General features: G+C 40.6%; 1 protein-coding gene across 1 annotated transcript; it reads left to right on the top strand.

Moving 5' to 3' along the window:
- Positions 1-1838: 1838 nt before the first annotated feature.
- Positions 1839-15783, top strand: PRSS55 (serine protease 55). Its single transcript, XM_059409940.1, has 4 exons — positions 1839-2077; positions 3426-3676; positions 4868-5010; positions 15466-15783. The coding sequence occupies exons 1-4, from the start codon at positions 1839-1841 to the stop codon at positions 15781-15783; spliced, it is 951 nt and encodes a 316-aa protein (XP_059265923.1).
- Positions 15784-16719: the final 936 nt, after the last annotated feature.

Raw genomic sequence — 16719 nt, 5'->3', positions numbered from 1 at the left:
ATGTCTCCAAAGGCAAAGGAAACAAAAGCAAAAATGAACTTTTGGGAATTCATCATGATGCTATCATTCTACTATCAACAAGGCAGACATGTCTTCTTCCCCAGATGAAGCTTACATTCTGATATCAGAGGCAAAAAGGGATGGATAATCTCCAACTTAATGATAAAGTGATGAAGAAATATAATACAGGGTAGGAGATAAAGAGAGACCAGGACAGGAGGGGTTAGGGAGAACTTTCCAAAGAAGTGATTCTTGAACAAAGGCTTAAACAAAGTGAGCCACACAACCATCTGAGAGAAGAATATTCCAGACAGAGAGGGGCACTGAGTAGTGCCAAGAGCACTCACTGTGAAGTCAGATTGCCTAGGTTCAAATTTTGGTCTGGCCATGACTAGCTGTGTTACCTTGGGCAAATTACTTAACCTCTCTGTCCCTCAGCTATCTCAACTGTAAAGTGGGGATGATAATAACAGTACCTATCTCATAGCATTATTATGAAAATTAAGTAAATTGGTCTTTGTAGAGTGTTTGTAACAATGCATGACACCTAGTAAGCACTCTGTGTTTGGTAAATAAAAGAGTGTAGATCCAAAAGAGCCTTTATAGATTACTGACAGTTGAAGTCTTTTGATGCAAATTGCTGAATTTTCATTCTAGTTGTTCTTCTTTTTTTTTTTTTTTTAAGCAAAACATGACCACTATTTGGTCAATCCAACCCACACTACAAAATCCTCAAAACCTTTATTGACTGAAAAATTGCAAAAGTGCCATCAAGAAAGAGACAAGAGGAGATCTTAGGCTCCTTAGAGTCAAACTCTTTCCTTGTTCCAGAGTACAAAGCAATTTTCAAGCCAACCAACATAAATGGACAGGCTTCTCCTCCTGTGGGCAAGGTGCTGGATCTGTACTCTGTCCAGAGGTGAATATCTCTTCTCTGCAAGAGCAGCCACAGCCTTTGCTCTCAGCTTCTCAGGGCATGGAGCTCCTCTGCCTGGAATAGAATGTTTTAACCTAAAACGGCTTAGGCTCAGGGCTTGCAGAAGGTCCACACCCTTTCTGGGTCATCTTGTTTCCTGCATGTATGTTTCCTATGGTTGCTATAACAAACAACCACAAACTTAACACCCATTTCTTACCTTACATTTTTGTAGGATAAAAGTGTGCACAGGTCTCACTGGGCAAAGATCAAGCTGTGAGCAGGACTTTGTTCCTAATATGAGGCTTTAGGGGAGAATCTTAGCTTTGCCTTTTCTAGGTTTACAGGGTATCTGTATTCCTTGGCTGGTAGTCCCTCCATCTTCAAAGATAGCAGCATGCATCTCTGCAGGCCTTTCTTCAATAGTCATATCTATCTCCTGCTTCCTTTCACCATGTTAAGGACTCTTGTAACTACACTGGGCCCACTCACATTATTCAGGATAATCTCCCCATTTTAAGGTCAGCGAATTAGCAACTTTAATTCCATCTCCCAAGTCCCCCTTTCCCTGAAAGGTAACAGAGTCATAAGTTCCAGGGCATGGTCCATTAGGACATGGATATCTATTGGGGGTGGGGTCATTATTCTGCCTAACACTCCAGAGATGGCTCTGGACAAATATTTCCCTCATTTTTCTTTGGCTAGAGCTTAGAAACAAGCTCAATGAAGTGACTTTTCTGAGATCACAATGCTAGAGAGGGGACAGAGCCAACACTTTTGTCCCAGACCCTCTGCAGCAAAATAAAGTATCTGTTGGCTTACTTGTCTTCCTAAAGGTGCTTCACTGGGCCAGCCTCTGTTTCCACATTTCTGGAAAGGGTATAATAATAACTACTTATAAGCCTTCGTGGACAATTACAAAATGTTGCATTTTTTCCTGTTTTTTTTTTTTCTCTTTCATCCACCAGAATGTGGTAAAAGACCAATTTTTGAGGAAGGAGCTCAGTATTCCAAAATCATAGGGGGGATGGAGGCTGAGGTGGGTGAGTTCCCATGGCAGGTGAGTATTCAGGCAAGAAATGAACATTTCTGCGGCGGCTCAATCATCAACAAGTGGTGGATTGTCACTGCTGCTCACTGTTTAATTTTTGAAGAGCTACTGTAAGTATTAAGAGCCCATTCTTGTTGCTTCTGACACTGTTCATTCCCAGGGCACTCTCAGCAAAACTTGATTGCTAAGGGAAATCCTAGACCTGGTCAGTCCTGAGCCAGACAGGAATGACTACCACCGAACCCTTCCAGCCCTAAGAAGGAGGAGGCAGTGAACCTGAAGGTGGCATCTGCTATGCCCTCTTCACTGTCACCCAGGACAAATAACTATTGTTTCCCTGAGGTCAAACACTGTCCTCTTCAGGAGCATTCATGGTTTTGTAGGGTCAAAGGCTTGTTCCACCCACCTCTTCTAGGACATGTAAGACCTTCTAGGAGGATAGTCTGCTAATTTTGGAAGTCAGGAATCCTGGGCTATCTGACACCATATTTACTTGCTCCTTGGAGAGTTTTCTCTGCACTCCAAGAGACTGGTTGTAAGTCTAGCATTTACTGTTTACTAATCATGAATCAGTTACCTGCTAAGAAATTACTTGTATTAACTTATTCATTCTGACATTCAGCTACGTGAACAAGGTAGATGAATAATCCCATTTTAACTCATTCAATCTTTCAATAACACTCTGAGGCAGGTAGAATGAACAATACTATTTTTATAGAGAAGGAAACAGGCCCAATATGACTGGGTGACTCACCCATGATGCACATATAGTAAACAAAAATAGAATTTAAATCCTGGCTCCAGTGCCTATGCTTTCTGCTATATCTGCTACACCACCTCAAGAAAGTTTGAAGATACACGGAAAGTCTAACTTTTTAAAAAATTAATAAAAAAACAGGAGAAAGTTTCATCATGGCATATCCAAGGAAACTTGTCACATATGCTTCCATTATATACTTAAGGATTGGCTATTGGGAAGTTTCTGGCCATTTTGCCCTGAGGGAATGCTTAAATTATTATTTAAGATTTTTTATGCTTAATCAATAGTAAGTCTAGATTCAATTCTGTGCCTGAGTCTCCAAGTGACTGGTAGGCAAATCAATGTAATAACACCTTACCTATCTGAAGTGAGTTTGAGCCATGCCAAGTGGCCTCCTGTGTATTCTTTGGAATACCCAAAGCTAAGTACTTTCTCGGTAGCATTAGACAGGAGTATCTCATTCACATCTCTAGGACTGTGCTGGAGCAGCAATATGGCTATAGTCTGACACCCCTGGTGTTTCACTTCCCTCTACCTTTTTCAAATTCTTACATCTTCTGAGCAACAGCCCCAGTAGGACAAGTCTGAAAGGTCCCTAGAACTATAGGGGATTTAGAGGTTTGGGGCAGCATAAATTCTGTGCCCTTCATGACTCCTCTTCCTCACCTCCTTCCTCCTCTCTGTTTCTGTGCCACCAGTCCAACAGACTTGAGCGTTGTGTTGGGAAGCAATGACTTAAGCAGCTCATCCCTGGAAATAAAGGGGGTTACCAGCATAGTTCTTCACAAGGAATTTCGAAGACTCAGCATGGACAATGATATCGCCTTGCTGCTCTTGGACTCACCCATCAGGTTCAATGGACTAACAGAGCCCATCTGCATACCTGGAAAGCCCAGCCCTTCTTTGTGGCACAAATGCTGGGTGGCAGGATGGGGTCAGACCAACAGTGGTATGTGTCCACTCAGCATCTCCTGAGAGCTACTGGGGGAGGAGCCACATCATGGGCATCTGAGGCCAGTAAATCTAAAGATGTGGGCAGAAGCATGAAAAGAGGGAGAGTGAAGGAAGGAGGAAGGAGAAAAATACTTGCATTAGAGCAAATCCCTGCATACCTGAGGCTCACAGAGGCCAACTCTCAGCCCCTTCCCAGTGCCAAGGAAACAACTCCTCAAGGCCCCTAGTTGAGATGCCAGGTCCAAACCAGTCGCCAGGTGTGGTCATATTCAGCCAGCACAGAGCATTCTTGTTTGTTTGTTTAACTGAATTTAAACTCTCCAGTTTGCCGGGGGGCCCCCATACTCTTTATTCTCTTGCATTTCCTTTGATTCACACATTGATGTTTCCCACCTGGTTCCTACAGGCATTCAAGAAGCCTGTCCCAGCCTAGATATTTGATGGTCCTGGAGTGTTGCCCAGCCATTCTTAGAAATGAATTTGTTGTTACTTGTTGTTAAATTGTTACTTGGCCAAGATAGGAAGAGCTGTACTAGGGCAGAAAGGGATTATGAAAGCTCCATTGGACTATCCCCAAAGAAAATAGGTTGGGGAACGGATGGGAACAGCACAGCTCTGTCTCAGGCCTGAACAAGACCCTAGGTCCATGGGGAGCTTTACAACCAGCTGGGGTCTGGAAGATGGTAGGTATTTCAGGCGTTTAGTAATGAGAAGACAACTAGAGTAACGCTGTTTCTGGGCTACTACTGGAGAGTTAGAAGTGAGGAGGAGGCAGATAGATACCTATGCAATTAAAACTACTCAATAAGGAGAAGAATTTAGAAATTTACTAAGAAGTAGCAATAGGTATACATGCTGAAGAGGCAGTCTTATGCTGAGAAATGATCAATAGACAGTTTCAAGGAGTCAAGTCTGTAGGGCTGGTTGGAGTCAAGGAGGAAGTCTGCTTGGAAGCAGGAATATGATTTGGAATAAGAGGAATAATCCAAGTAGGTGGGGAATAGTTTAGAAAAGCCTGGGATTGTAGAATGAGTGAATAGCATGGGATTACTGGAAGGAAGTGGGGAGTGGAGGATATGAAGAAAAGTAGACAAGTGGCTGATGGGACACAGGAATACACAGGGTGATCTAGGTGCATTATCAGCACTGGGACTGCTATCTAGTGACTTTTCTAATGTGATTTTAGATGATAAAAGCTCTGTGAAAACTGATCTGATGAAAGTGCCAATGATCATCATGGATTGGGAGAAATGCTCAGAAGCATTTCCAAAACTTACCAAGAATATGCTGTGTGCTGGCTATCAGAATGAGAGTTTTGATGCTTGCCAGGTAACTAAGGGGTATCCCCAACTTCACCCTATAGACTCTTATCACCTCAGGGCTGCCATTGCAGGGTATCGCCTCTTCATAGAGAATAGACAGTTAAGAGTCTGTAAAATGTGTGGGATTCAGGGCTCTACCATGGAAATGGGGACATGAATTGGGAAGTACTTATTGTCAGGTCCTTGGAATGTCAGTGCATGTCCATGAGTCAGTATGTAGCAACACTGTATAAATATTTCTACTCTTTAGATATACTACATAAATAGGGCTCCACTGCTTTCCCATTTTTTGGAATTCTTAAAAAAGAGAAAGCCAAGCAGGATTTGAGATTCATAGAAGGAATAATTTTATTTCATTAATTTACTGTTGAGCACATTAAGCCCTGGGGAATCCAACAATGAATGAGACACAGTTTCTAACCTAAAGGAGTCCACAAACTTCTGGGCAGGCCATTGAATAAAGATTTATAATATTTGGAAAATACATATGGATTTCATGGGACAAAAGACTGGTATCTTAGTTTTAAATAAAATCAATACCACAATTTAAAAAGAAAAACATTTTTGATTGATGCTAGAAAAAATAGGGGGGGAAAACCTTGGGAATTAGCTTCCTGTGGCTCTAAGGATGAATTATGGGTATTGTCTTTAAAACCATTCTCTTTGTCTTTGGAGATGCTCTGTTCATCATCATCCTAATGAGCCCACTTAGCTCTACTCATTTGCTGGTCACTGACATAAAACTATGACTATGAATGCAGATGTTAAATATTTTGTAGAGTAATGAAAAAGCTATCTCATGGAAGGGGAGAGTGTTTATCTACAGAATTGTCTGTTATTGTTCATTGTTGGAAGATGATAATTTTTCCTGCTAGGCTGTGAGATAAAGTCTTGGAAGAGAGTTGCTGGGATAGGGGTTGAAGGAATCAGGGAGAAAAGGAGGGGCTCTGAGGTGAGAAAGAATGAACACTGTCCATGAGAAAAAATGACTCTGTTTAGCAGGAGTCACATATGGTGATTATTGTGCAGACCAAAACCAGAGATCGTATCAAACATCATGTCAACCTTGTGTTTTCTTCACATTCTGGACAATTTAACATTATAAAACAAAAAAGAGAATTGGAACTTCTGGTTCTAGACAGAATGGAGTAAACATAGTTCCCCCAATCCCTCCCACTAAGTACAGCTGAAACTACTGGACATTATATTATAGAACAAAAATAAAGGCTCTGAAAGGTAGATATGGACTGATTGGCTATACAACACTTAAGGAAGGACCCAGCAGTGAGTTCCTTGGGTTTTCTTTTTGCTTCTTATATATCCCAGACTGGATGCTAGATGAGTCTGCATCTCAGAATGCCAATGAGCGCAGATGAAAATGAACAAAACAAGAAAGATTTCCCTCTCTTTGGACTAGGAAAGAAGCAACCTAGGAAGGCAGAAACTTTTTGACAACAGATATTAAACATTGTATTCAAACAAAAGAACAGGAAAAAAATTGATTCCCCCAACCCATCAACCAAGATCAAGTGGACAACCTCGACTTCATTCTAGCCCATAGTGGTGGTTACAGAAGCAGCTATGTGGAGAATCAGGACTTTAACTACCATCTAGTAGTAACCAGCCATCCTTTGCCCCCCTTGATGTCAGTGGAGGCACCTGAGAAACTTGGACTTTCACCCCACCTAGGAATAACTGAGCACTCCTGCTCCTCCCTTAGGTGTCATCACAGGCCTGAGTTGGGGAATCAGGGCTTCCACCCCAATCCCATGGTAAAGAGTTGCTATCCCCTCTCCCTGACTCCAGTTTCAAAGAAACCTATTAAAACTGAAGATTTTAAATAACAACCAGTCTCATAACCTAATACTCCAGGCAATACTCTAGGTAGGATCTGTCATAGCTAGAATAGAGAGATGGATTTAATTTATTGATAATCATAGGATAAAGAAAATAAGGAAAAATAAAGCCAAAAATTAGGATAAATCTATATTTTTCATTGAGAACCATTAATTCCTAGAATAAGTTCAATTAAAAGTTAACTTAAGGAGTGCCTGGGTGGCTCAGTCAGTTAAATATTTGACTTTGGCTCAGGTCATATCTCCGTGTCCTCAGATGGAGCCCCATGTCAGGCTCCTTGTTCAGCAGAGAGCCTACTTCTCCCTCTGCCTCTGCCCCTCCCTCCTGCTCATGCTCTCTCAAATAAATAGTCCTTAAAGAAAAACAATTCAAAATGCATCATGAACTTAAATGTAAAACTATAAAAAGTTTAGTAAAAAACACAGGCAATCCTTGAGACATAGAATAACATCAAAGATACAACTCATAAAAGGAAAAACTGATAAACTGGACCTCATCAAAATTAAAAAAAATTTGTTCTGTGAAAGACCCCATTAAGAGTGTTACCAAATTCAAGTTCAGCTTCCCAGTCACTTGAAAGGCCATTACTCAAGAGACAGGTTTTTGACTGGAAAGAAATTAGAGCTCTATTCAGGAAACCAGCAACCCAGGGAGAAGATGGACTTTTGAACAAAAGCCAACTCTTATGTTTCTGCCTGGTCCTGGATTTTTAAAGGGGTTTAGTGTGGTTAATCAGCAAAGGAAGTGGCAGCCATGTTTCTTGATTACATGAAGACTTGATGATGCCAGCTGTAAGCATTATTCCAATGTAAGGGGATCTGGTACTGGGAGTACTCTGTTCTTTCTGCAAAGGTGTTCCAGGTCTACAGATGCACAAAGAGAGGACAGTAAAAATCATTTGTATGACCTTAAAAAATTTTTTTTAAATTTTTTAAAAATTTTTTTTAGCTAATCAGAAAGCTGAGGAGGTTTCAAATAGACTTGCTGGCTTCTGTGGCATGGGAAAGTTCTAGTCCTTCACTCCTCAAGGCCCATGGTCTACAAAACCTCAAAGAAAGTAAGTTCATTCTGTTAGAGATCAGGGGACTCAGGTCAGCAAGTAAGGAGTGTGTTAAGATGAAGCAAGTCAACACTTAAGACTGATTGGAGTGCTGTTACAAAAGGATGAAAACAAAGCTATAGACTGGGAGATGATATCCAACAAAGGAATTATCTAGAACATATAGAGAACTCTCAAACTCAATGGTAGAAAAAAATCTATCCAGTTAGGAAATGGGCAAAAGACATGGACAGACATTTCACTAAACAAGATATACAGAGGGCAAATAAGAACATGAAAAGAAGTACAATGTTATTAACCATTAAACAAATGAAAATTAAAAGTATAATGAGCTATCAATCCATACCTCTCAGAATGGCTTAAAAAGAATAGTGACAGGGGGACAAGATGGCAGGGACAGCTATATGTAGATGAATGAAACTCGACCATTTTCTTACACTGTACACAAAGATAAACTCAAAATGGATAAAAGACCTCAACGTGAGACAGGAATCCATCAGAATCCTAGAGGAGAACATAGGCAGTAATCTCTTTGATATCAGCCACAGCAACTTCTTTCAAGATATATCTCCAAAGGCAAAGGAAACAAAAGCAAAAATAAACTTTTGGGACTTCATCAAAATCAAAAGCTTCTGCACAGCAAAGGAAACAGTCAAGAAAACAAAGAGGCAACCCACGGAATGGGAGAAGATATTTGCAAATGACAGTACAGACAAAAGCTTGATATCCAGGATCTATAATGAACTCCTCAAACTCAACACACACAAAACAGACAATCATATAAAAAATGGGCAGAAGATATGAACAGACACTTCTCCAATGAAGACATATAAATGGCTATCAGACACATGAAAAAATGTTCATCATCACTAGCCATCAGGGAGATTCAAATGAAAACCACATTGAGATATCACCTTATACCAGTTAGAATGGCCAAAATTAACAAGACAGGAAGCAACGTGTGTTGGAGGGGATGTGGAGAAAGGGGAACCCTCTTCCACTGCTGGTGGGAATGCAAGTTGGTGCAGCCTCTTTGGAGAACAGTGTGGAGATTCCTCAAGAAATTAAAAATAGAACTTCCCTATGACCCTGCAATTGCACTACTGGGTATCTACCCCAAAGATACAGATGTCATGAAAAGAAGGGCCATTTGTACCCCAATGTTCATAGCAACAATGGCCATGGTCGCCAAACTGTGGAAAGAACAAAGATGCCCTTCAACAAACGAATGGATAAGGAAGATGTGGTCCATAGACACTATGGAGTATTATGCCTCCATCAAAAGGATGAATACCCAACTTTTGTAGCAACATGAACATGACTGGAAGAGATTATGCTGAGTGAAATAAGTCAAGCAGAGAGAGTCAATTATCATATGGTTTCACTTATTTGTGGAGCATAACAAAAAGCATGGAGGACATGGGGAGTTAGAGAGAAGGGGGTTGGGGTAAATTGGAAGGGGAGGTGAATCATGAGAGACTATGGACTCCGAAAAACAATCCGAGGGTTTTGAAGTGGCGGGGGGGCGGGGGGCGTGTGGGAGGTTGGGGTACCAGGTGGTGGGTATTATAGAGGGCACGGATTGCATGGAGCACTGGGTGTGGTGAAAAAATAATGAATACTGTTATGCTGAAAATTAAAAAAAAAATAGTGACACCACCAAATGCTGACAAAAATGCAGAGGAACTGGAGCACTCATGCATTCCTGGTAGGAATGTAAAATAGTCCAACCACTCTGGAAAACTGGCAGTTTCTTGAAAAATGGAATGCACTCCTGCCATACAAGCCAGCTAATGCCACTCTTAGGCACTTATTCTGGACAAATGAAGGCTTGTGTTCACATTGAAACCTGCCCAGGAGTGTTTATAGCATTCATAATAGACAAAAATTGGAAACAAATTTCTTTAAAGATGTGGATGGTTAAACTATAATACATCAATGCCATGCAATACCACTCAGCTATAACAAAAATACACCGTTAATACATGCACCAATGTGGATGGATCTCATGAGACTTACACTCTGTGAAACAAGCCAATCTCCAGAGGTCCCACAGCGAATAATTCCATTTACAAAACATTCTAGAAATGACAAAATTATAGACATGGAGGCAGCCCAGAAAGGGCAACATGAGGGATCCCTGTGTAGATGCCAACATCCTGGTTGTGCTATTGTACTGTAGTTTTGTAAGATGTTGTTATTGGAAGAAACATATAAAGATGTTATTACTGGAGAAAACACAGGATCTCTTTGTATTACTTCTTACAACTGCATTTTAGCATTATAACATACACTTCTTACAACAGCATTATACAATTACAACATTACAGTCATTGCCTTACACAACCACAGTTATATCAAAATTAAATAATAAAAAGAAGACAAAGCTTCCCAATAATAGCAGTTACAGAAAGATCTCAGATCCTAGCTCTATCACAGACTCAGAGAGCAACTATTTCATACGGAAGCATGAGCCAAAGGGCTCCCAAGATCAATAGAAAAGGGGAAACAACATTTAACAGATAAGATTGGAATGAGAGGGAAGTTGGAGAAAATGTGGGAAAAATCATAAAAGCTTGAAACAGCATCATGCGCCCAGGGAATCTCCAGGATTTCGGAAGCTAGAAATTATAAGAGACGAGTCTGGAGAGCTGGACAGAACAAGATCAGCAGGGGAGGTATGTGCCAGGCATGGAAGACTTGCTGTCATCCCCACCGCTTACCCAAGAATATAACAATCAGGCCCCATGGGCACTCCCTCTGGACCATTTCAATCTCTTTGATTTAACACTGTCCCACATTCAAACAGCCAAAGCCAACTGTGGCAAACTTCAAAGGCATCAAGGGTCACCTTTGATGACATTTTATGTACCTTTGCTTCAAGCAGTGGCTGGATCCACTATCTAGAATCTAGGACTTTTTCTTTAAGACCTCTCCCATCAAAATGTACTGTAGTGAAAACTTCTAAAATTAATTGTCTATTACTTAAGAATATTATAAATTAAGGTGTGGTTATCATTTTAGGCCTTGTTTTTATAAAATCGTGAAGTGAAAATCTTTGCTTTCTGTTTGGACAGCTTTCTATCATTAACAATAAGCTGACAGTGATGCAGTCAAGGAAATTTTTATAAAATTATTTAATATTATCATCACTTTAAAACAGATAAACTAGGCAGGTAGTCCCCTGGGTTCAAAAATAGTCTTTAAAAATAAAATCATGCTTTTAAATTTAGCAAACTTCTACAAACCATATCATCATATAATTCAGGGAAATGATAATTTTATAATGAAAACATTTAGATATGTTCAAAATAATAACAATATGATGATGCTATACTTAAAATACAAATTAAAATTAAGTGTTAACAATGGAAAAATGGATTTTTCATTAACATTTCCCAACACTTTTCCTCTTTGTAATACCCTTACTCAGGTTACACTATGAAAATTAAAAAGTTTAATTAAAAACTAATTTTTAAATGGCATAGTCAAACAATATAAAATCAAACTTATCGCCAGCTAGTAATTTAATACTTTTGTGAAGGACTATCAACTTTCCAGAGCAACAGTCATAACAATGAACTAACTGTTTTCAGGTCTGTCTTCTCAGCTCCAACAGAATTGTTGTCTTACTCATGTGTAAATTCTCACTGCATAGCACAGTGGTTGGCACATGAAAAATCCTCAAAAAATGTTTGCCAAATAGATGAACCTTCCAAGTAAGCCAACAACTATCTGTCCATAAAATGGCCCTAGGGGAGGGGACACTTGAGAGAGGTCCTCAAGGAGGCTAAGAGTCTGCAGGTTAAGAACTGGCATCCAACTGGGCTGCTGAGAAGTCTGGTTATGGGACTGCCAAGCTGACTTGATTTAGACCTGATCCACTTTATTTATTTTTTTTATCACATTATTTTTTTAGAGAGTTTTGGGTTCACAACAAATTGAGAGGAAGGTATTGGGATTTCCCATTTACCCCTGTTCCCACATGTCTAACCTCTTGCACTATCGACATCCCCCAACAGAGGGGTACAATTATTACAACCTACAGACTGATACAGACACATCACTATCACCAAAAGTTCGTAGCTTACTTTAGGGTTCATTTATGGTGTTATGAATCCTGTAAGTTAAGAAAAAAGTCTAATTACGCATAGCCATCATTATAGTATTATACAGAGTAGTTCCACTGCCCTGTGTTATCTTGAGCTCATCATCCCTGCTGCTGTCACAGATGTCTTATTTCACTACATAGATTCTTTGACTTTTAGAATCACGGACACTTTATTTTTATTTAATTTAAAAAAAAATTACTTTAAGTAATCTCTACACCCAGCATAGGGCTCGAACTTACAGCCCTGAGATCTAGAGTCACATGCTCTACCAACTGAGTCAGCCAGGTGCTCCTAGAATCACAGATTTAAAAACTATGAAGAAATATATAGAAATATTTAATCAAGACTCTGCTTCACAGGTGAGATAATATTTATTTTAATCATCTATAATTCCTTTCACTATCTGATTGGATCCAAAGCAGTGTAATAAGTTCATAGCTCTTTTACACATACTCAATATTTTCATTTTCTCCACTACCCTGAACAAGGGGCTGGGCAGCTCTCACTTTCCCTGATTAATAGATGAGAAAAGAAGGATTAGAATTTAAGCGACTTGTGCGAAGTCCAGGTGGTAGTGGTGCCAGGCTGAAAGCTGAGTCATCTGCTTCTACCCCAAAACAGAGAGGAGTAATGACATGGTATAATTAACTGTCTCACAGAGGTGAACTTCCAGGCTCTCATGGTCAGTATGTTTCTAATCAGACAGACAGTTGGCTATCAGACTTCATCTTTGGAAGAAAGTCCCACTTAGGTTGTCATCAGCACCAGGTCCTTAACTGTTTGAGACCAGACCCTCCTTTGAAGCAATGTGTGCTTTTTCTTTCCAACAGAAAGAAAAAAAAAAGGTTCATGGATAAAAGGACATGTATTTACAGACATCCTTCTTGGCTCCAGCAGTCTGTGAGGAGAATCTCTATTTCCTAAATATACAAGCAATGTTTGTAACACATAAGGGTAAAAATAACAATATTAATATATTTCTAGGGCTTTTACTACATAGCATTTACCCTGGGATGAGTGATTCATAGATTCTTAAAATTTTATCTGCCGACAGTCTTGGCAAGTACTTGGTATTATTTTCACTTGAACTATGTGGAAACTGCAGCTTAGAAGAGTTACTTGCCCGGGGACAGTTGTATAAGAAAATAACGAATAATCAAGGCAACAGAAAAATGAGATTTTTTTAAAAAGATTTTATTTGACAGACAGAGATCATAAGTAGGCAAAGAGACAGGCAGAGAGAGAGGAGGAAGCAGGCTCCCCACCGAGCAGAGAGCCTGATGAGGGGCTCGATCCCAGGATCCTGGGATCACGATCTGAGCCGAAGGCAGAGGCTTTAACCCACTGAGCCACCCAGGCGCTCCTAATGAGATTTTTAATAACATTCACCCCTTCATAAAATGAGGAACATTATAAAAACAAAATTTATGGAAGGAGTTAGTAGAGTGGAGATTCTATTTATTTGGTTCTTGCCCAATGACTGAAACAAAACCAGTACAAACAAAAACACCCACAAAAACCAGACAAGTGTTAGAGACAACATTTTATACTGGAAAGGGCAATTTTGATTTTGTACCACATTTATTGGATGTCCTTGAGCCATGACCTCTTTGTAATTCTGCTCTGTGTATCCCTCTGCTTGGTGATGCACCCCTCAGTCAACCCAAACTCCATTTGAACACATTTATTCATTATCTCCCCTCTACACTTTATCTCTGCTATCCACACTCTATGACCTGGGAACTAGTTAATCATTTATATCCAAAGTCATCCCTGGTTCAGATCTTCATTTTTATGTCCTCCTCTTAGTTCCTCTACTTCCTGTCTGATTCCCCTCCAGTCAGTCCCCTGCCACACACACACTTCCTGTCAAATTCCTATGTACCCTTCAGACTAAATGCTTTGAAGTCTACCCTGACAGAACTTTCCCTCAACAGAATCAATTTATTCCCTGCTTTGTACTCCTCCTTTACTGTGTTCATACTCCTGTCCCATCAAACACAGTTGATCCTTTTTGCTTACTTTTTGATCTCTTCCACTAGAGCATAAGGTCTTGTATCCCAAAGGCCTGACGATTAGTTTTTCCCTCAGTGAAGATTTGTTAAATGAGAGTGATCAAACCTCTTTAACCTTCAAATTTGGAATTATAAAATGGGAATCAAAATATCTACCTTACTGGGGCTCCTGGGTGGCTCAGTGTGTTAAACTTGTGCTTGGGTCATGATCCCAGGGTCCTGGGATCGAGCCCCACATCGGGCTCTCTGCTCAGTGGGGAGCCTGCTTCCTTCCGCCTCTCTCTCTCTGCCTACCTGTCTGCCTACTTGTAATCTCTGTCTGTCGAGTAAATAAATAAAATCTTAAAAAAAAAATACCTACCTCACTGAGATAATGTGATTGATGAGAAACAAAAATCCAGGGGCTAACACTGTGCCTCAATGTATCGTGTCCAGGTAATCCTTCTCCTTCTGTTAGAGCTTGTTGTAAGATTCCATTCATTCTAGCCACCTGTTCATGATCTTGGAAAAGAGGCTATTTCTCCATTGCAGAAAGGACTCCTGAATGATTGTAGACACTCAGCAACTTCCATGAAAGGCAAGTAGCAAGGTGGAAAGAATGTGTGCTTTGGCATCAGGAAGTCCTGGTTCCAGTTCTGGCTGGGCTATGGTGTAGCTCTGATCAAGCTTTTAGAGTCTCCTTAAACTTAATTTTGCATATATTAAAATGGGTAGAAGAAAGCCGCATATACATACATATATATACATATAGATAGATAGATAGATAGATAGATAGATAGATAGATAGATGGTACACAGGAGGACTTGGTATATATTTTCTATATATGTAATCATGGGAGCCATAGGCCCTTGTGATTCCACCCCAGATGCGTCATGCATTCAGAAAAGCTTTAGGTCGCTTGCAGACAGACACTCACACCAAAGAATTAAAAAGGAACATCATTCTCCTTCATGCTTCTAGAAGAACACGAAAGGAGATTCAATGCATTTCTACCAACTCTAACAATACTTCTCATATCCTGCTTTTGTTATTTTCTTTTACAGCCCTTTCCAGAGCTGCTCATTTGGTAAGGCCCAAAAAACTAGCTTCCACTCCTCTTGGTCTGTGCAGCATTTGCTCTCTCCTCCAACTCCCTTCTTCTGTGCTATATGCAGTTATTCTCTCACCAACTCCCTCTCTCTCCTCCCTCTTCAGTTTTGTCCTCTCCACTGTCTATAACTCTCAGAGCTAGCCTGACAGCAGCATACTGCTCCTGTGGACCCAGGAGAGGGGTGGGCATGGTCAGCAATGATAACATCTCTTCTGGCAGCCTGGAACAGGGGAGATCAGTGCATTGTCTCAATGAGTGACTTATGCTTTGTCTTAAATGAGAAGTCTAGAATGGGACTGACTATTGAACCGTGTTCTCTGCCCACAGGGTGACAGTGGGGGCCCTCTGGTCTGCACCACAGAGTCGGACAAGACCTGGTATCAGGTGGGCATTATCAGCTGGGGCAAGAGCTGTGGACAGAAAAACACACCAGGAATATACACCTTGTTAGAAAATTACAACCTCTGGATTAAGAAAGTGACTGAGATAGAGGGAAGGCCCTTTGATGCTGAGGAAATGAAAGCTCCTCCCAACAGGAAACAAATGAGGTCCCACGCTGCAGAATTTCCAGAGCCAGGAAGCCCCAGATTCTGGATCCTGATTTCACTTCTGTCCTACGTGATATGCTGGGACATTTTCTACTGATAATAAAGCAGATGCTATTCCTCAACCAGTGAAGCTGTGTGAAAATGTACCACCAACAGACAGATAGGCTACAGATTAGATCTAAGGGCCAGGAACTGAAGGTGACAATAGATAGTAAGACCAGAGAGGCAGGATGGAGCCTTGCCTTGCGGACTAGGTTTTGGGTTCCTCCATTAGTCAGGACTCTTTCCAATGCAAGTGAGTTATCTATCTCAAACTAAAGTCAAAACTGTTATTTATAGATGTAGATGTACATAGCAGAAAAAAAACAGGAGTGGTATTTGGCTTTGGGCATGGCTGAATCTAGGGACTCAACAAATGTCAACAAGGACTTTTTTTTTTTTTAGAGTTATCACCCTCAAAAAGGGCTTCCAAGTGGTGACCATAATGACTACCAGTACCTCCAGTTTGCATCCTACCAGTTTAATAGCCCCAGTCAAAAGAGAGAGCCTTCTTCCTGATAATCTCAGCAATTAATTCTCATAGCTCATAAGCCCACAGCCCATTGCTGCCCCAGTCACTGTGGCTAACAGTGGCATTCTTCTAGGTGAGGCTTGAAGTCCACTCCAGGAGCCAGCAAAGGGCCATCCATTTAGAACTATGTGAACTGATAGTGGGTGCAGGTGGTGCCCTACACAGAAATAAAAATGCTATGAACAGGAAAAGGGAACTGTGTGTTGAAGATGTCCTTTGATGGTGGACATTCTGGTTGGCTGGCCTCCAAGATAGCCAAATTCCAGGCTCCCAGGTGCTTCTGAAGAAAAATATGTCCAGAAATTGCTGTTTCAGGACCACTGGGACAGCAAGGCTAGAGTGGGGGAAAAAGAACTAGGAAGTGCTTTGTCTCACAATCTTTTTCTGAAGTATCAGCCATGCTGTAGGTCATGAGAAAATTCCCAGGTTCCTTTTAAAGTTTTGCATTTGCTAAATTGTCAC

The sequence above is a fragment of the Mustela nigripes genome, chromosome 1 (genome assembly GCF_022355385.1).
Source record: "Mustela nigripes isolate SB6536 chromosome 1, MUSNIG.SB6536, whole genome shotgun sequence".
Classification (NCBI taxonomy): domain Eukaryota; kingdom Metazoa; phylum Chordata; class Mammalia; order Carnivora; family Mustelidae; genus Mustela; species Mustela nigripes.
Note: the sequence above shows the minus strand (reverse complement) of the source record. Positions and strands in the feature narration are given on the sequence as shown.

Bases quoted from the DNA above. Each gene is read 5' to 3' on its own strand.
- PRSS55 (XM_059409940.1), top strand. From the start codon at position 1,839: ATGTTGCATTTTTTCCTGTTTTTTTTTTTTCTCTTTCATCCACCAGAA. The intron at 3,677-4,867 runs GTATGTGTCCAC...ATGTGATTTTAG, and splicing joins ATGGGGTCAGACCAACAGTG to ATGATAAAAGCTCTGTGAAA. The intron at 5,011-15,465 runs GTAACTAAGGGG...CTCTGCCCACAG, and splicing joins AGAGTTTTGATGCTTGCCAG to GGTGACAGTGGGGGCCCTCT.